The 19,738-nt window shown below is 58.6% G+C and overlaps 1 protein-coding gene across 1 annotated transcript in view; it reads right to left on the reverse strand.

Annotated features, from left to right (window-relative positions):
• Positions 1-11,742, reverse strand: part of INPP5A (inositol polyphosphate-5-phosphatase A) — a 178,104-nt gene extending 166,362 nt beyond the window's left edge. The window contains exon 1 of the mRNA XM_079900603.1: positions 11,406-11,742. Within this exon, the coding sequence (XP_079756729.1) occupies positions 11,406-11,480 (75 nt within the window). The 5' untranslated portion in view covers positions 11,481-11,742. The remainder of the gene's footprint in view (positions 1-11,405) is intronic.
• Between the last annotated feature and the right edge of the window lie 7,996 nt (positions 11,743-19,738).

Consider the following 19,738-nt stretch of genomic DNA (forward strand, 5'->3'; position numbering starts at 1 on the left):
TTCACCTCCTGCTTCTGCTCGGCAGCTGGGGCGGCCTGGGCCCCGCACACAAGCCATGAGCCAGGCGGCCCGGCAAGGTCCCCCGTGCCCTGAAGGTGGACTGTGCCCGTCCCTGGACGGCCAGGACAGAGGCGCCGTGCCCCGGAGGGTGAAGCCCTGGTGCCGGGCAGGCGCCTCAGGCTACGCGCAGTCGGACCTGTCAGCTTCTGGGGCCGCCCGGGCCCCGCGCCTCAGACCCCCTGCACGCCCTTCTCGAAGTACTCCTCCTCGAACTCCCAAAACGCCCCTCCCGGGACCCTCCTCACCGTCCTCTCCTCTCCGGGCCTCCACCTGCCCGTGACCTCCCGCCAACCCCTCCTCCTGTCTCGGTCCAGGACGGACGGGGAAGGCGCGGGAGGTGCGGGGCCAGGGAGCAGCGCGCCACGCGAGGGGCCTCGGGGAGGCTCCCAGCGCTCGGCCGCCGCGCCCACCAGTTCAGAGGACACCCCAGACGGGCCTGGCGGCCGGGCTGGCGGAAGCGCGGCGTGGGGAGGGGCGGCTCCAGCCCCTGGAAGAGGGCCCGGCTCTGGAGAGACACAGGAGCCCGGGGCCCCTGGGGCCACGCTACTAGGAGCCCTTAAAGACAAGCTCTCCCGGTCCCCGTGTCACCGTGCGCCTGCAATCTCGGCAGGGGACGCAGCAGAACCCCATGGAACCTGGGAGCCCGAACGACCCCCAAAAGCACCAAGTGTGCCTCAGGCCCCGTATGTAAGGCTGGAGTCCTGGGGGCAGGGGTTCAGCAGCTGAGGTGAGATGCCGCCTGCCCTGGTGAGACAGCCCCCAGATGGGCCCCCGGGCCCTGCTTTGGTTCCCCTGCTGGTCAGCTCTGGCCGCTCACCCACGTTCTGTCAGCACCACTACTAACCACGACCCTCGCCCCTCACGGCCCAGCCTGCCACCTCCCGCCTGGACCGCACACAGAGCACCCCGCCTGGACGCAGTGGCGAGGGGAGCGGTCGTGCTACAGCAAAAACAGGAAGTTGCAACAGATCTGAAAAACCGTTACAGTGATGAAGGAGAAAATAAAAGCAAAACACATGTCCCCACAAATTTGTTTGTTACTTGGACAGATGTCATTCTTAACAGAACAAATCCAACTGAAAGTAAAGCCCACATCACCCCAAATTCGAATATATCGAACATGGAGCGCGCTCTGCCCTGAACTGGACAAAGTAAGTGCCCCACAGGACACCCCAACGAAGCCCTGGAGCCAGAGTAGGCGCAGGACTTGCGAGCACCCAGGACACCGTCAGGCGGCTGGGACAGGCGGGTCTGCCTGCTCCCAAGCCTTCGCAGCGGCCTCTCCGTGCAACGGCTCCCAGGATGCTGCTGAGGGAGCCTCGTGATGGTTTTCAGAGCACTGAGCACTCGACCCAGGTCTGTTTCACACACACAGGCTCACCCACGTGGCCAGAGCTCCCCCCACCCAACTCTCTACTCAACAGCCTACCACTGACCGCCGCCCCAAAGCCCACGTAGGCACGGTAGGGTGCTCGGAGCTTGGGTCCGTGCTGGGGTCGGGGCAGCTGCCCCCAACTCATCCTCAGGACCCCAGGACTAATGGGCAGTGTAGCTAACCAAGGCACTGGTCCAAGCGGACCCCAGTGCGGCCCCCTGCAGCTGGGCCCTGAGCACACGCACCCCTGCCCCCGAAGGACGGCCAGGCCCCAGCAGGGGGGCTGCACCCCCAAAGGCCTCCATGAAGTCCAGCTGCAAAGAAACGACCGCCAGGTGTGACACAGACGGCAGGAGGCCGGGCCAGGCTGGGGACAGGCCTCTCAGAGCCTGAAGACCTGTCACCTCTGCGGTCACACAAGGTTTTCCCTAAAGGAGGAACAGGCCAAAGTGGCACCTCTCGCTCTTCTACCACGAAGTCTCTGGAAACACTGGCGTCTGACACCCACCCCACCGTCCTGCAGGGGCACTTCCTCACTGGGCCTCGAGCCCAGACCAGGACAGCCGCGTGCCTGCCAAGAGGTGACGCACCTGCAGGGCTGGGCTTCTGTCCCACAGGCAGGCGACCTTGGGCAGCTGCACGGAGATGCTCCACCTGAGAGCATCCCCGCTGCCCAGGTGAGGGCCCCGAGGGATGGCAGCCGGGCAGGTGGCGGGCGATGCACCAGCAGGCCTATCGGAGACATTCTGAGACCTGTACTGGGCTTAACAGCCACCAGCCGGGGGAGAAAGGCAAAGGGGAGGGGGTGGAGGACAGCCCCCCAGATGGGCCATCACACCTCAGGGGCTGGGAGAAAAGAATTCCCCTGGGAGAGGAACGCTCTGCCCCTAACCTGGGGTGGTGTCCCCCATGTCCGGGGACAGTGGGCGGGGAGGACACCCGAGTCCCTTCCAGGGAGCCCTCGCCACCACTGCCCCCTCGAACAGACTAGTCAGCACCCTCCAGGGAGGGCGTGGGACTCGGCCAGCACGCCAGCCCTGCAGGGAGACATGCCGTCCCACCATCCACACCGGGCTCCGCCGTACAGCGGCCCCGCCCTCGCCCCGCCTCCCCTGCAGAACTGTGCTCAGAGGTGCGCCGTGACCACAGCCCCCTTCTGTCGGGGCAAAGCAGGCCTCTTGGGGGGGATTCTGGCACCCTCTGTCCCCCCCCCCGGAAGTGAGAAGGGCGACAGCCCCAAGGAGCCACCCCTGTCAACCCAGTCAACAGTTTGCCAAAAACTGTCACAAATACGGCAAACCGTCCATCTGAGTGGGAGGCCTACTGTTCAGAAGCAGAGGCCACAAGGACATTCCGCCCACACCCACCATCAAAGGGACGTCAGCACGAGTGGCCCCGCGTGGAGGGGCCGGACCACACTTAGCTGGAGCCCACGCAGCCAGAGGCGGGAAGTGGAGCCGCCGCTCTGACAGCAGGTGAGCGGTGCCCAGAAAGGGTAAACGTTCACCCGCCACACGACCAGGCCTGGCACCCAGAGGCTGCACCCTGCCGCGCGCAGCAGCCCAGCCGGGAACAGCCCCGAGTCCGCTGCCGGTGCCTCCACCCACGAGCGCTCAGCAGGAGAAGCACCACGAGGGCCACGGACTGTCGGTGCTGCGGGATCCGCGGTGAGGGCAGGTGGAGGGGAGAGCCGCCCAGGGGCTGGGGCTGAGCTCTGAGAAAGGCCAGGAGGGCAGCGTTTCAAGCTGGACCGTGGTGACAGCTGAGCGATGGCAAACATTTTCTGAAGACCATCGAACCGTACTCTTACGCTGGGTGAACCGTGCGAGATGCAAATCGTGCCTCCACCAGACTGTCCCAGCGAGAAGGAAAAAGCAGCCGGAGCCCAGGCATCCACCTCCGAGAGCGGCTCTAACACTGGTCCCCCGGTGCCCGCGAGGTGCCAGGCCAGTGGGGCACGCGCCTTTCCCAACTCAGTCCCCGCCCAGCTCTGACAGGGGGGTCCAGCAACCAGCAGGCTGGCAGCAACTCTGGCCCTACAGCCACGTCCGCTCTGCCCCTTGCGCTCATCAGGGCAGAGCCCCAAATCCCGCCCCTGCACTGCTGGTCAGAGGCCAGCACAACCGAATGTAATGAAACATGACAAAAGCCCAAAGCTTGTAATTACTGGAGGTGGGGAAGGGATGTGGGGCGGACAAGGCGGCAGAGCTGGGCACGGTGACCCGCGCCGGGAGGGAGGTGCGATCCTGCCTTCCCGGGGGCTGGGGGGCTCCTGGGAAAAGAGGGGTTTAGGCCAAAGCACAGAGATGCGTGTTCCGTCCGGGCAGCGGGGACCGGGACAGCTGCAGGTGCTCGCGGGAGGCGAGGGCAGGAGCCACACGTCAGGACCGCAGGCGGGGAGCAGCCCGAGCGCAGCTCAGCCCTGGACACAGGTGAGGACAAGACTGCCGCCCACGGAGGCCCTGCGGGGAAGGAGAGGACGGGGCCCCGCCAGCACAGGTGCCTCACGACCGCCAGGGCATCCATTCCCTCCTTGCCCCGCTGCGGCCAGTGTGCCGCTGTCACTCCACACTCCCTGACGTGCAAATGGCCATAAAAAGGTGAATCACATGCCCCGTCACGTGTACACAGAGGTGGAGCTGTCCTGCGTCCCCGCTCGTCCCCGCAGACCCTGGAGTGCGCCGCCTTGGACAGGCACTAAAGGTGGAGCTGCCCTCCACCGAGACCCAGGCCCAAGCCGGGCCTTCTGCTTTCACAGCCCTTTCAGTTCCTAGAATAACTGCTCATCATTCAGAGGCCCCGAGAGGCGGGGCAGAAAAGGAGGCTGTCTGAGGGCTGTCTTGAAAGCAGGGCTGTGGCCAGACTCTGCCGAGGGGGGACACGGGGGCCCCCGACCTCCAGGATGCGGCTCCAGACACCAGCTCCCGTGCTCGCAGGTCGGACGAGCCGGGAAGGCCAGCACGACATGAGTGACCGGGCCAGGATGCGCACGAAGAGGGAGGAAGACTCAGCGTGGGCTCTGCAGTGCCGGAGACCCAAGAGGGGTCCTGGGTAGTTCAGACAGGGCCAGAGCTCGGGGCGTTCTGCTCAGCAAAGGACCAGCAAAAAAGGGCCTAAGGTCACGATGACCCATCATGACGCCACAGCCATGCTTCCAGAAATGGAGTTGGCTTATTCTTACTCAAGGGAAACCCAGAACTCCTTGAGCCTGGTCGGCACCAGCGTGCTTCCCTGATGGTCAAGGCACACCGTCAGCCGGGGAACTCCCTGCTGTGTGAGAGCACCAAGACCAGCCGTGGCACAAGGCTGGTCCCTCCCTGACCTGCCCCAGATCCTCAGATGCCGACAGCTGTGCAGGCTGAGCCGCCTCCCGGGGCATCTCAGCTCAGGTGTGCATGGCGCACGCCACGCCTCCACGGACCTCACTCACCCTGCTCACCTCCTCCCACGACGGAGCCGTGAGCCCTCCACACTGTTCCCCGCCCCCCGCAGTGCAGCAGATCCAAGGGGATGCCCTGTCCCAGGGCCACATCCATCTCCCAAAACAAACCTTGTAAACTCAAAATTTAAGTTTTAGAAAACAGGTCTAATCACCAGAGGCCAAGCAGACGCAGGGACCATGACTAAACAAGGGCCTGGATGCTCCCAAACAGAGGCCCACGTGTGCCCGGCCTTCCCCAGACGCACAGGGACGTGGCTCCCACAGGCTACCCCGCCCGCTCCAACTCTGGAGTCACACGGCTGGGTGGTGGCCCTGTGCTGGTCCCACACTCCAGACATCCCAGACGAGCTGCTGCTTCACCCTCGCTCACCACCAGAGATGAGACCCGACGGCATTCTCGGCGGTACCTTCGTCAGGATGAGCTCTCCGACGAGCTCAGAGCCACGCTGGGAGTGGACCTGCCCAGCCCCAGCCTGCAGAGGAGTTCACGTCTGGACACTTCTCAGGCTCAGACAGGAGAGTCCCGTGTGCCCCGATTACCCGAAGCAGCAACAAAAGAGAGAACCCGAAAGTCACGTCCGTGTCCACCTGGGCCACTCGCCACATTCTCTGCACTCCTCTCCTCCCCGGGCCCACGATCATCCTCCTTCAGCTCACTCACATCAGAAGGGTCCCCCTCACCTCCCCCCCCCGTATAAACACAGGGAGAGCAGGGCCGCATCCCGAGAAGTGACAACAGACAGGTGACCGAGACTCCGCTCAGACCCTTCATTGCCTTTCTGACTAGCCTCCTGGCCCTGTGCTGACCCCCACCTACTGGACCCCATTCCTGGACCAAGCTCACCTCCCAACAGGAGATGCTCCCGCCCGCCCGCCCGCCCGCCCGCCGGGGCAAACACTGAGGAGGTCAACATTTAAGGAGGCACCCCACCCTAGTCCCTTAGCAAGCCCTGCCCCTTCCCCCGGGCAGCCTCCCCGGCTTCCGCATCCCTCCCTTCGGGTCAAACAGGGGGCTCTTTAAACAAGGGCAAGCTGCGGGCAGGCAGGCCTGGTCCGAGTCCTGTAACTTCCGAATCAGACCCGACACACATGGCATCACCCCCAGCAGGGGCCTCTCTCCCCAGAAAGAGACTCCCACCAGAGACAACCCCAGAGCAGCAGCGCCGGTCCCTCCTCCCCTGCCCGCTCACTCCCAGAAGGGCACGCAGTCCACGTGCTGACGGAGTTCACGACGTGGGCCCAGAGCGTGAGCTCGCGGAGTGGCGCAGGCTGAGAGGCAGTGGACGTGAACGCGCCCCGTGTCAGCATCCTCCAGGGCTGTCCAGCAGGTCCCCCGGCAGTGCTCACTCCTCTGGACTCAGGACACGCAAAGCATTTAAGACTTCAAACCTAAGAAGTACCTCCCCCACCAGTAACCTAAACCCTCCCTCAGCATCTCCAGAGCCAGTAAAAGCGGGAAGCGCTGCAGATGAAAGCGCGCTCTCGCGGCCGATCCAGGGCCGGCAGAGATCGGGGACGAGGGCAGGAGGGACCACGAGGCAGGCATGGCCCCAGACGGGTGAGCCGCGTCCAAGGCAGGCCTGACAGGAGCTCGTCGGGGCTGGGTGGGAGCTGGGCGGAGGCGTGCGGGGCGCAGGCGCAGCCTCCCAGCGTGGAGGAAGCAGTTCTGAGACACCACCGGTGTGAGCCCACCGACTCCTCCGACCCCGCCACCCTGGGGACGGGACGGGCAGGCCCCCATCTACGGAGAGGCCCCAGCTGGGGCAAACAGACCAAGTTCCCACAGAGAAAGGACACTGAGATCTCAGGTCAGAGGCAGTAATGCCAGAAGAATGTGGAGACACCTCCCCGCGGCCATGCCCCCGCGGCCATCCCCACGGGACAGGGGCCGGGAGAGCCCAGAAAGGGGCCTGCGAAGAGGCCTGGCCCGCTCAGCCCCACCCCTGCCCCAGCACAGCAGAGCCCCTGGGGGCTTCAGGGGCTGCATGGACAGCAGAGGAACCGCCTCCAAAATTCGAAATTTGGAAAACCCAATGTCTTTGACGAGAACCGGCCCCTGCTTCACGGCACTGGCCGAAAGCGCTGGACCTTCCCAGGCAAAGGCAGGAGGAGGGAGGCGGTCCTCACTGGGTCTGGGTCTCCTCCCTGTGTCCTGGGCATCCACATAAGAGATGCTAGTGAAAGACCTGAGACTAGAGAAACTAACTCCCCAGGAGGCCGGGAGGTGGGGGGCCCAATGCAAGTCTTCGAGAAAAGACAGCTAACACCTGGCACCGGAGCACGTGGAGGAATCGGAACCCTCGTGCGCCGCTGGTGGGAACGCAGGACGGGGCCGACACGGGGAAACAGTGGGCAGCTCCTCAAGAGGTTAAACACGAGTCACCGCAGACCCAGCAGTCCCCACCCCAGGAATGTGCCCAGGAGAAGCAAAACACGTCCACACGAAGACTTGTAAGTAAACGTCCACAGCAGCCCAGAGGTGCAGGCTGCCCAAACACCCATCACCTGGCGCTGGATACACAGCAGGGCACAGCCGTACAGTGGGACGGTGCTCAGCCACCAGCAGGAGTGACGTGCTGAGCTCTGAAAACACGGTACCAGATGCAGAGCCCGCGTGCATGACTCCGCTTACGTGAAACATCCAGGACAGGCAGATGCACAGAGACAGGAAGCAGACTGGTGATCATCAGGGGCTGTGGGGGTTTCAGGGGAGATGGAGGGAATTGGGCGGGGGGGGCGCGGCTATGGCATACGGAGTTCCTTTTTCAGGTACAAAACAAATTCTACAACTGACTGCGGTGACAGCAGCACAGCTCTGAGCACACACTAAAAACCACTGAGTCGTACGCTTTACACGGTGAAGTCCGTGCGTGCGAGTGACGCCTCAGTGAAGCCGTCACCAAACGAAATTCCTCAAAGAAGTGGAGGGATCCACACCATTAGAGCAAGTGAGAAGGCCCGGACCCGAGGCTGGCCCCGATGAGGCCCCAGCGGGCCCCCCGCACCCTGGGATGGACGGCGGAGGCCCTACACACACACGGGGCTGGGGCGGGGGAGACAGAGGACAAGTGCCCGAGGTGCCCAGCCCAGGGGAGGGGCTCGCGGACCCCCGACACAGAGCCACATGCGCAGCGAGCTGCCGTCCCCAGGTCCAGGCGGAAAGAGGGGCTGCTCAGGAGCTGGCCCGGCAAAAAGGGAACCAGCTCCAAACTGACGTTCAGCTCCGAATACGCAGCAGGACAACGGCCCTCCAGGCAGACACCCAAGAGCGAGCTGTGCTCTCAGAATCCTACCGCTTGGCTACGTCTCTTTCCCAAGAAACAGTCTTACCATGTAAGGGTGGGACTGAGTTCTGAAACGACAGCCTGCAAGAATCCACCTTCTCAGTTCACTTCTAGCAAAACAACAACGACAACAAAACCACGTAAAGAACCAAAAGCTAGAAACCTCCCTTGTCAAAAATCCAGCCATCTCGAGCAAAGCAATTAGGTATGCAAGCCTAGCCGCCCCTTGCCAGCGACGGGGTGGGGGGTGGCAGCACAGCCCGACTGGGGACTGCCGGGAGGAGCTCCGGGCTCTCTGGGGGCCCCCTGGAACAGGCCCAGGCAGCCCAGCCAGGCCAGGCCCCTCCCCGCAGGCTCAGGACGGCCCCCGGCTCAGACAGGGGCCCTGGAGGTCAGGGCTTCGGCAGGTCACGGCTATGCCCTCAACAGTGCAGCACCGTGGCTCGCTTTCCATCCCGCCGTCTCAAGCACGAACGGTGGAGCTTTCCGGGGCTGTGACATGCGATGACATCACCCTTCTGAGAGCTACTGAAACTGTCTCAGTTTCCACTTGCCTCAGGGTCCACCCACTGACCTGGCAGACACTGGTGGTTATGACCGACGAGACCAAGGACTCTGTGGGGCTCTCCAAAATTTCTAAGGGTGTAAGGGGTAAAAGTTTGAGAAGCAATGTACTCTGGACGGTGACCACCCCCTCGTGTGTCACATCACGGGGTGAGGAGCGACCCGAGGGCCCTGTGTGGGGACTAAGGTAGCCGCACTGTCCCAGACCCAAGCAAGCCGGGCGGGCAGACGAGGAAAGAGCTGCCCGCCAGACGAGACGCCCTGGGGGTCTCAGGACGTCAGGGCCAAACCATGGTGAAAGTCCACATCCAGAGCGTTAACGGGATCGCCTCTGGATGGAGAAGAGATAGTGAGGGGAGACCACGAAACTACGGAAGCAGATACGCATCACCCGTCACTTGAGCACGAAAGGCAACAGTGCCCGCCCTTCCCAGCAGGGCCCGTTTCTAACTCAGACCCCTCCTCCTCGGCCCGCCCTTCCCAGCAGGGCCCGGTTCTAACTCAGACCTCTCCTCCTCGGCCCGCACCCTCCAGGAAGAGGCCGATGCCACACACTGTGAGGCCTGGCCACACAGTGGAGCTTGGTTTCCAGACGATGAAACTGGGCAAGAACAAATCCCTGCCCAGGCCGGGCCACCGTCTGCACAGTGGGTCAACAGGGGCACATGCCACACAAAGACAGAGTCACCAAGCAGCTCTTCTGAAACCTACTATAAACCAAGAAGCTAAAATGTCCTTCACTCGAGAATCGGCTGCTCTCACCGGCCATGCTACAGGGGACTGGTTAGCACCCACCCCTGCTTTTCCAGGCCACTGGGGAAGAGCGGCCCCAGACCAAGCTGCACACATTAAGAAAGCTGTGGGTGAGGACAGATATGTCTCTACTGGCCCTTAAGTCAGAAGCCACCTTGCAGAATTAACCCACGCACTGCTTACCAAAACAAAGGTTCCTTCCCGATACAAACAAGATGCAAAACTCCATACAGCCTTTAAGAAAAACGAAGACTCAGAGAGAACCTGTTGCTAAACAAAAGTAAATTAAGGGATCCACTTTAATGTCCACAGAGAGAAGTGTGTGTCTACAGTCGGAACACAACAAAAATGCTCTAACTTGGAATCAAAGATTACTGGAAAGAATGTTTGCACAGCAAAATTCTTCTCCCTTTGAGACTGAAATGCCCCCACCGTGCTTAATTTTCCTGACATTTCTGAGGCTTTGAAGCCACAGCTAACGGATCTGAATCATCTGAGTAAAACCATGTTAGCGTGGATGTTACTGCAAAGCCGAGAATAGAATGCTAAATATACAGACGCACGCCCATACCGGGCACTTTTGTAGAAAATGATCAGTCGCGAAACTAGATAAAGTTGTCCCGTCTGTGCCCAAGTCAGAGGGCCCGCAGTTCATCTCCAGCAGGGAAGCATAATACATGGCGCTTGGAAGTTAAAATAAGAAAAACACAAAAACAGCGCCTACCTTTGATTAATAAAATCACACCTCGCCTGTACATGAACTTAGCCTACAGAAACATCCCACCCATGCTCGCTGCCAGCAAAGGGAGGCTCGGAAGAGGCAGGGATGCAAGTCATGTTTGCACCAGTGGTCTGCGTGGTCAGTGGCCGCACCCTCACCGCGGGAGGAGCTGGGGGAGGAGGGGGCGGGCAGTGCGAGGCCGCCTCAGGCTCCATCTGGGCCATCACCCTTTTTTTCTTAAACAAGCACGCCACTTGCAGCCACATTCTGCTTTATTTGGGTTGGCAGTATAAGTACCAACAGCGGGGTGGCACCGTGGCTGCAACGCCGAACTGGGTCAGCCTCCGCCTGCCTCGGGAGCCGGGGGAGCGCCGGGCCTTGGCAGACTCTTCTCCCAAAGGCCTCGGGTGCCTGGGTGGGAGGTCTCAGAAGGTAAAGGCCTTGGGCAGTCAGCATCCTTTTCTCTGGCCTTGAAAAGCTTCTGGCATCTTTCTCTTTAACAGACAAGAAACATAAAGTCCTCCAGGGCTTTCAACAGAAACCCCTTGTTTGAGAACTAGAGAGCTACTAAGTTACAAGGTAAAACGAGGGTGCCTACACCTCCGAGCAGCCACAGACAGCTCTGCAGACAAAGCAAGCAGACGGGCAGGGCGAGGGCCACGGAGGGCCGGGTCGGGAGTCACAGGCCACAAGTCAGGGGCTGGGGCTCGGGAGACACGGGCTACGGTTTGGGGACCAGGATTCAGGGCTGAGCTTCTGGGGACAAAATTCTGTACCAGGGTTGGGACCAGGTTCAGGGTATGGGGCCCTCGGACTAGGGCTCGGGGGCCAGGATTTGGGGACCTTGGACAGGGATTAGGACTGGTGTTTAGGGACCTGGGTTCAGGGACTGGGCTCCGGGTTCAACCTATGGAGTGTGAAGGCTGGACCAGGAGACCAGGATTCCAGCGCCCAGGGCCAGGGTTCAGGGCTGGGGTCCTGGGTCCAGGGCTCAAGTTTCAGTGTCTCGGTTCCAGGGTCCCAGGGCTCAGGACTCAGTGTCTGGGTCCCAGGGTCCCAGGGTCCCAGGCTTCAGGCCCGAGTCCGGGGTCCCGGGGCTCTGGGGTCAGTGTCTGGGTCCCGGGATTTCGGGCTTCAGGACAGGGGTCCGGGGTCCCGGGGCTCAGGGTCCGGGGTCCAGGGTGCCGCGTCCGGCGCCGCACTTACGTCGTCGAAGAGCGAGCCCACGTTGGCCGTGACCAGCAGCACCGCGGTGCCCGGGGCGGCTGCCTTCCCCGCCATCGCGGCCTGGGCCGGGGTGGCCGCTCTTCGGGGCCGACCGGCCGGGGTCTCCGCGGGCCGCGGCGTCAGCTGCGCCGGGGGGAGACCCCGGGGCGCATCGCGGGCTCGGCCGGTCGGGCGGGGCCTGGCCAGGGTCCGGCCGCGCTCGCTCTCGCTCTCCGCAGCCCCACGCCCGTAGCTCTCCGCCCGCGCTCAGCGCGGCCCGCGCGCAGCCATTAGGATCGCGGCCGCCGGAGCTCCCGCAGCGCCGCCGCTGCCGATAGCTGAGACGAGGCCCGCCCGGGCCGGGGGCGGGGCGAGCGCGGGGGTGGGGCGGGACCGCCAGGGGGCGTGGCAGGCTTCGGGGGCGGGGCCTGCGGGAGGTGGGACGGGGATACGAGAGGCAGGGCGGGGCCTGAGGGGGCGGAACAGGGATGTGAGGGGCGGGGCGGGGCGGGGACTTGGGGAGGGGAGGGGCATGTGGGCGGGGTGAGACTGCAGGGGCGGGGACTGCGGGGAAGGCGGAGAGGGTGTGGGAGGGGCGGGGTGTGGAATCGAGGCAGGGCCTGAGGGGTGGGGCCTGCGCGGGGCGCTCCTGCGAAGGCCTCGGCGCTCGCAGCCACGCTCCTGTCAGTCAGCGACCGCCCCGCCTTACCCCACGCCGCGGCGGCGCACTGACTCCTCCCGCACCCCATGACGTCATGGCCCTGCTTCGACGGCGCTTCTTAAAGGGGCCGCGCGCTGCTCCGGGCTCGACCGGGCGCGACCCCCTTGCTCCCGGGCAGGGGTTGCGGTGGGAGCGCGTGGCTCTGTGCGGACTGCGCCGGACCCACGGAGAGGAGGGCGGCGAGGCCGGGCCGCCGGACCGGACGGCTGAAGGCAGCAGGCGCGCTGGGGTCGGTGGGGTCTCCCCAGCCCACCCTCCGCGCCAGGCCGTCCGCGGAAATGAAATGGCCACTGGTGACGGGAGACGCGCGGACAGTGCAGTGAAAAATGACAAGTAGCCACCAACACTAACGGTGGCACTAGGTTCTGTCCACCCGGTCTTTGCAGGTGACGGTGACCGCGTATCCAGGACGGTTCTCAAGGCTCTGAAGGCGCATCTCGGCCGCGCGGCCGCCTTTCCACGGCGCCGGTTTGGACAGTGTCCAAGGGGAGACGAGAGATGTGCGCGCTGCTCCCTTAGGGCCGGTGACACCACCACCTGTCAGGGCCTGGGGCGCAGGCCCTGGGCTGCGGGCCCTGTAGGGAAGGCATCCCCTCCTGCCTACAGCGACCGCTCAGCCTGACAACTTGAACCCATTTCACTTAAAACCACTGTCCCGTCCATGCAGCAGCTGTCGGCTGTGGACTGAATGTGTCCCCAGAATTCGTAGATTGAAGCCCAACCCCTAGTGTGGCTGCCTGTGGGGACGGGGCCTCCTGGGGGCTAATTCAGGATAAATGGGGTCTTAAGGGTGGGGCCCTCTTCCAACAGTGTTGGCCTCTCTATAAGGAAAGACCACAGAGCACCTGCTGTCCCTCACCCACAGCCTCCCACCCTGAACAGAGGACAGAGAAGAGGTCATGGGAACACACAGCAAGAAGGTGGCAGTCCACAAACCAAACACAGAACCCTTTGGAACAGCATCCCCGATTCTAGCCTCCAGAACTGTAAGAAATAAACCTCTGTTGTTTAGGTTGCCCAGTCTGTTACGGCAGCATGAGCTGACTGACACAGCATCTCTTGTTTTACTTTTTTACAAAAGCAGCACATGCCAGGGATGCCCTTAGCAGAAGCCAAATGCAAGGGCCTCACTGATGCCTGGGACCTATTTCCTAGGAAATGGCTTCGCCTCCTCCCCTCCCCTCCCCTCGAGCTGTTTTCTTACTCCCTCCCCAGCTCTCTGTGGCCCAGAAACACCACTGCCCACGTGCACACCGGCACATAGGTACACATGCGCTGGCGCGCACGCACACGCGCACACACACGCACACGCACACACACGCACACACACACACACACACTCACTCTGAGACTGCACCTAAATTAGAGAAAATGAACTAGAGAAACTCCAGCCCCACGGCCCTAGCTCAGGTCCCGGGGGGTGTCTGCGCTGAGCACCGGAGCTCCTGGCCTCTGCACATGTGCCCCCTCGCTCCAAGATGGCGCCCCTCCCCCCCTCTCCCAGCCGCCAGCGGGTCCTCCCTGCCCAGGGATGCCCTTACCCTTCACAGGGGAACATTTGCAGTCTGAGGCCCCCCAGCAGCTGGGCCTCCTCCGTCTGGCCACCCACTCTGGGTGGTTCCATCATCCACCATGTTCTCCCGTGTCTCCACTCCCTTTGCTGCTAACCCACTCCTTAAAGTCAACCAGCCTTTGCCCCGGGACCCGTGGCCCCTCCCCTCCAGGCCCTCAGACCGCGCCTCTTTCTGCACGCAGCCCACTGGGGCCGTGCTCACAGTGATCGCTGTCTCCTGGTTCAGCCATGTGCCCGACCGCCGCACACCCCTGAGGGCAGAGCCACCTCGAACCCAGCGGGTGGCCGCACACCCCTGATTTCGCGCTGCCTCGTGGGCCCGCGGCCGTGTCAAGGCCATGGCAACCGTGTTCGTCTCTGTGCCCCAGAGGTGACTTGACTGGCCTCTTCTGCTCAGGCTTGTCCAATGCCCCTTCCTCCATCAGACCCCTCTGAGCGCCCCCAGCGCACCCCATGCATCCCCCTCATATCACCCATCTCACCATGGAAGCCAGGCTCTCCTTTCCCCTCTGCCTGTTGACTGCCTCCCCTCCCCCACCGCCTGGGCACAGCCTGTCACAGAGAAACACTCCGTGAGTATGTATCACAGGATCGATGACACGCCGAAGCCATCACCATGCCCGGGGCCAGGGCTTTCCAACTTTCAGAGATGTGGAACATTGACCACCTGTGTTAGAAGCCACGTTCCTAAAATCATTTTTGCTTGACTCCCTTCTTACCTTTGGAACACTGTTCCATGTCTGTTACCTTTGCAATCGTAGTAAGAAGAAGCAAGAGGAGGAGAAAGAAGACGTTCTGCAAAGGCTGCTTTCCTGACCCAGGAGAGGCCTGGCTTAGCCCCTCAGTGTTCGAGGGCGGCGGAGGGTAGGTGGAGGCAGCCCGGGCTGCGGCAGGGGCTCCTCAGGGGAGCCAGCCCACTGCGACCCGGCCCGCTCAGCCAGACACCCTCTGGGCTCCCAGGAGGGAGGCTGACCCAATTCTTTGATTAAACAGCAATATGCTGTAAGCTTTTTTTTAAAAAAGGACAGTATGTTAGCCACTAAGTGTATCACATGTTTACTTCGTTTAAGATAGTAACCAATTTATCTATGGATTCAGATTAGCCGATGGTTGAGAGGTTTACAGCTGGGATTCCTCCTCCACAGGCTTAAAAGTTATCCTCCCTCAGGGGCTTCCCTGGTGGCGCAGTGGCTGAGTCCGCCTGCCGATGCAGGGGACACAGGTTCGTGCCCTGGTCCGGGAAGATCCCACATGCCGCGGAGCAACTGAGCCCGTGAGCCATGGCCGCTGAGCCTGCGCTCTAGAGCCTGCGAGCCACAACTACAAAGACCCAACACAGCCAAAACTAAATTAAATATATAAATTTATAAAAATTTAAAAAAAAAGAGTTCTTCTTCTTCAGATGGACAGAGAGACAGATGGATGGATAGAGAGAGGGTACTTTGTAGCTGCACGATGTGCTTCAATCACTGAATAATCGATCTTCAATACTCCTGCAGGGTGGGTCAACCTTATTCTGTTGTATGTAAAAACACTAGGTTAACTGACTCACTCAAGCTAATTTTCTGTAGGCAGACAGGCTGGCTGGACGCACAGTGCAAGGAATCTAGGGCTCTGTCCTCTTTTTGAGGGGCTGGACTCGGTTCTTTAGCCAGAGGTATTTTTTGCCATTAGCAAGGTAATGGGAATTTTACTCCCCGGCCTCAAATTCATCCGAGCCAGTGAGGCTTCTTTCCCTCTGAATTCTCTGGCTGCTCCTCATTAACCAGCTTAGTGATTCTATCGCTTCGCAAGCACCGGATGTGTGAGAGGTGCTTTGCAGTTCTTATTTCTGGGCCTCACAGCAGTCTTAAGAGGTATGTATCCCTGTTTTATAGATAAGAAAACCAAGCCTTCAAGATTAAAAAGCTGTCCAGCTTCACATGCCAACTGGTACGGGGCCAGGACTCCAGGCCCAGCTGGTCCCCAGCAGCATCACGCGGCCTTCACCTCCATCCAGCCATTCATTCATGTATTCCTTCAGCTGACATTTATCGAGCACCTTCTCTGTGCTGTGTGCTATTCTGGACACCATGGCTAAGACGGCAAAGGTCCACAGGAAGCCCGAGGTTCCCGCAGGAGAGCAGGCAGGGAACACGTGCGCAGGCACTCGCTGAGGTGCTGGCCTGCCAGCTTACTGGACGTTTCCTCGTGGAAGCCAAACGCTCACCGTAGGATGTTTGAAACAAGAGAGTTGTACACAGAGTGTGACAAGGGGAAGCAGCCCCTCAGGACTTCACAACACATCCCCAGCATCTCACCATCTCCGTAGCACTCAGCCCCATCCCCAGCGCTCTGACCCTCCTGCACACTCGGCACCACTGAAAACTCTCCCTATATGTTATTAATGTGAAGTATTTACTTTGCCATTCACCTGACCAGTGACACCCTAGTGTTGTAAGTTGAGGTCGTTTCCAGTTTTGCGTGATGAGGTCAAGGAATTCAGAAAAGGTATTTGACAAAATGGAACATCCTTTTTAGGATAAAAACTCTCCACAAACTAAAAATAAAGGGAACTTCCTAAATCTGATAAAGTGCATCTGGGAAGAGTTCACAGCTAACATCGTATTTAGTGCTGACAGACTGAACACTTGCTCCCTGAGTCTTGGAACAAGGCAGGAGTGGCCACTCTCACCCCTTCTGTTCAACATGAACGAAAGAGCTGTCTGTACAATAAAATAAGGAAAAGAAATGAAGGTCATACAGATTGGAAAGGAAGAAGTAAAACTGCCTTTGCTTTCAGGCAGCGTGATCATCTACGTAGGAAAGCCTAAGCAATCTACAAAAAATGTCACTGAATAAGTGAATTTAACAAGGTCATGGAATACAAGTTAATATTCCGAAATCAACTACATGGCTATATATCAGAAATGAACACTAGAAAAATAAACTTTTAAATCATTTCCATTTACAGTAACGTGAAAATTAAAATGTGTAGGAATAAATGTAACTAAAGATGTACAAGAAACCTACAAAACATGGAGGATTAAAATTAAAGAAGACCTAAGTAAATGGGGAGATACGCCATGTTTGTAGGTTGAAAGGTTCAGAGATACTAAAGTGTCAGTTCTCCTCAATTGATGCATAGACTTCATTCAACCCCAATCTAATCTCAGAAGGCTTTTTTTGTTTGAATTCTTTTTTAGAAATTAACAGGTTGATTCTAAAATATATATGGAAATGTAAAATACATAGAAGAGTTTTGAAAAAGAACAAAGTTTGGGTACTTACACTGCTTGATTCAAGACTTACCATGAAGCTACAGAAATGAAGACAGTTCTGTTGGCATGAGGACAGACACGTAAATAAATGGCGCAGAACAGAGAACCCACATTTACGTGGTCATCGATTTAGACAAAGGTGCTAATTCAATGGGAAAAGAATAGTCTTTTCAGTGGATAGTGCTGGGATCAACTGGACATCCATATGAGACAAAATAAACCTTGACGCACACGATACCAAAATTAACCTAAAACTGGATCACAAACACAAAAGCTAAAGTTATGACACTTCTAGGAGCACATGAGGACATTTTTGAGACTTGGAGCAAGTGAGGATTTCTTAGAGAAGACACCAAAAGCACTGTTCATAAATGAAAAAGAAAAACATTGCACTTTATCGAAATTTTTAAACTCTGTTCTTTGAGAAACACCGTTAATAAAATGAAAAGAGCAACCCTTTTTACACTCCAACGTCCATCAAGAAAATGGCCAGAATAAGAATCCTGGAGTCTGCACACAATGGACTATTATTATTATTGTTCTATTATTCTGTTATTCAGTAACAGAAACGACATAAGACAGGCTCAGGAACACCAGACACAAACGCACGCAAAGGGGTGACAACATTTACATAATTTCTGAAGAAGGTAACTCTCTCTCCAGTGACAGAAAATGGATCAGTGGTTGCTGGGCCCGGGTGGATTTTGTGCAAGGGGCACAGGAAGGAACTTTTTGGAGAGAAGGAAACATTCCTGATCTCGATTGTAGTGGTATTACATGGTGTATACGTTTGTCAAAACTCACGGAAATGTCCACTGAACAAAGGTGCATTTTAGGTAAGAAAATCATACCTCAATAAGGTGAATCTAAAATGTTTGAAAAGGAAAATGAATTGATCATCACGATTATGTACATCTACAATTTCTTATGCACAATAACATAAATCCGAATCCTCTAAAATTGGGAACTTGTTTTTTAATTTGTTTATTGGCATAACCTGGAAAGTCATAACCTGGGAAATACAGCAAAACAGTCTTCATGCCCTGCTCAGCCTGAGAATCCATCTGTATTGTTTCCCATAGGTTGAGACGCTTGGATATGGGCTCAGATGTGGGTTCCCCCATCCCGTTGTTTGTGGTACGTGATACGTGGGGCGCGTAGACCATCACCTTTCTAAAATCTGGCTCCTAAATTATATCTGGCCCCAAGGGTTTCAGATAAGCGATGTGGAGCTTTAATTGTGACAGCTCCTGAGAAAACAGCCCCCGTTCAGACCTGCGCTTTCATCCTTAGAAAACGCACTCCCAGTGTCATGAGTCTCAAAACATAATAGCCAGAGGCTGCTCTCCATCCGGAGCCTGCAGAGCAGCAGCCCCTGGCTGGGAGCAGGGCTTCCTCCTCACCCACATGGGGAGGGCGCCCGCGAGGGAGGGGCCGCAAGGATGAGAGGCTGAGAGCCCGGGCCTGGACCTCACACCTCATGGCCTGCTCCACCAGCTGAAGCAGAACCTCCACGGAAGGGAATCGCTAACCAGGGAGACTGGGGCTCCAGCGTCCCAGGACGCACTCTGCAAACCCTGGACGTTGAGGAAGCTGGCTCTTGGAGAGCGAGCCCTCACCAGCAGGCCTGATGCTCGGTCTGCAGGACGCCTGTCCTGCCTTCAGAGGTCCTCTCTAGCTCCTCTTTTTGGTTTGTTCTTAATCCGCTCCATAAAATTAGTGGCACCATAATTGTCCCCAAAATTTTCCTAAGGTTTGAGGCAACATGCCTGGCCTGGGCCTTGCAGCCTGGACCCCTCGGCCACTCGCCCGGAGAGCACTGACCGATCCTGACCTTCCCTGCGGCCCTACCAGGGGGTGAGACCGTCACTCGCCTTTGGAGGAAATTAGAGTGAATTTGGGGTCCTCGTGGCAACGTCTCAGCAGCCTCTGCAATGAGCCGCCTCCGAGCACACGCGAGGCCTGCTGCTCTGGCGAAGGTGCGCGACTCCTCTCCTTTGGCGAGACAGATTGCTGACGGGACCAGATTATTTACATAATAGCGTGCAGGCAGAAATGCTGGCATTTCCGTGATTCCGGCTGGCAAGTGCTCACATTTCCGCATGGGGCTGTCCACGGTGGGCCAGCCCTGCCCAGGGACCACCCGGCCAGAGGTTAATCCTTTGTAGCCAAAAGGACAAATTGGTTCCCGGATTGTTGAGTCCCAAATGATAACTGAAACAAAGTCAGGGATATCGTACAAGGAGAACCTGTCTCTGAGTTGGCGCTGCTCTTCTAAAGCTGTCGAGGCTCCCGACGTGTCTCAGCTGCTCTTGAGGCTCGAGCGAGAAGCTGGTGTTCCTCCCGCCGACCGGCGTTTGAGGAAGTACCAGCTCTTGCTTCAATAATCAGCGTCGCTCGCACGGGCAACCCACAGCCTCCATTTTTCAAGGATCCTCAACTCAGCTGTCATTTCTATTTTGCAACTTTGTATTTATCAAATCGGCTTTAAGAAGATCCGTCTCCATTGTCCCTTGCTCGAACCTTCAGAAGAATTCAAAAATACCCGAACTTTATTTTACAAGAAAAAACCCTCCGCAATATCCTAGCCCTTAATCCACAGCAGTTTGTGAGCACACGTCTCTTCCTTCCCCCTCTTTCCTGAGGTCTGTATAGAAAGGATCCTGTTGGTTTTATCTGTTGATGTGGAGACTCAGCCCTGCGTGGAAGTGAATGGATGGTGAAGGAGCAGGTAAACACAGGAATAAAGGGTCCACTAAGTGGAAATGGTTTAATGAGA

This window comes from Stenella coeruleoalba (genome assembly GCF_951394435.1).
Source record: "Stenella coeruleoalba genome assembly, chromosome: 16".
Taxonomy (NCBI): Eukaryota; Metazoa; Chordata; class Mammalia; order Artiodactyla; family Delphinidae; genus Stenella; species Stenella coeruleoalba.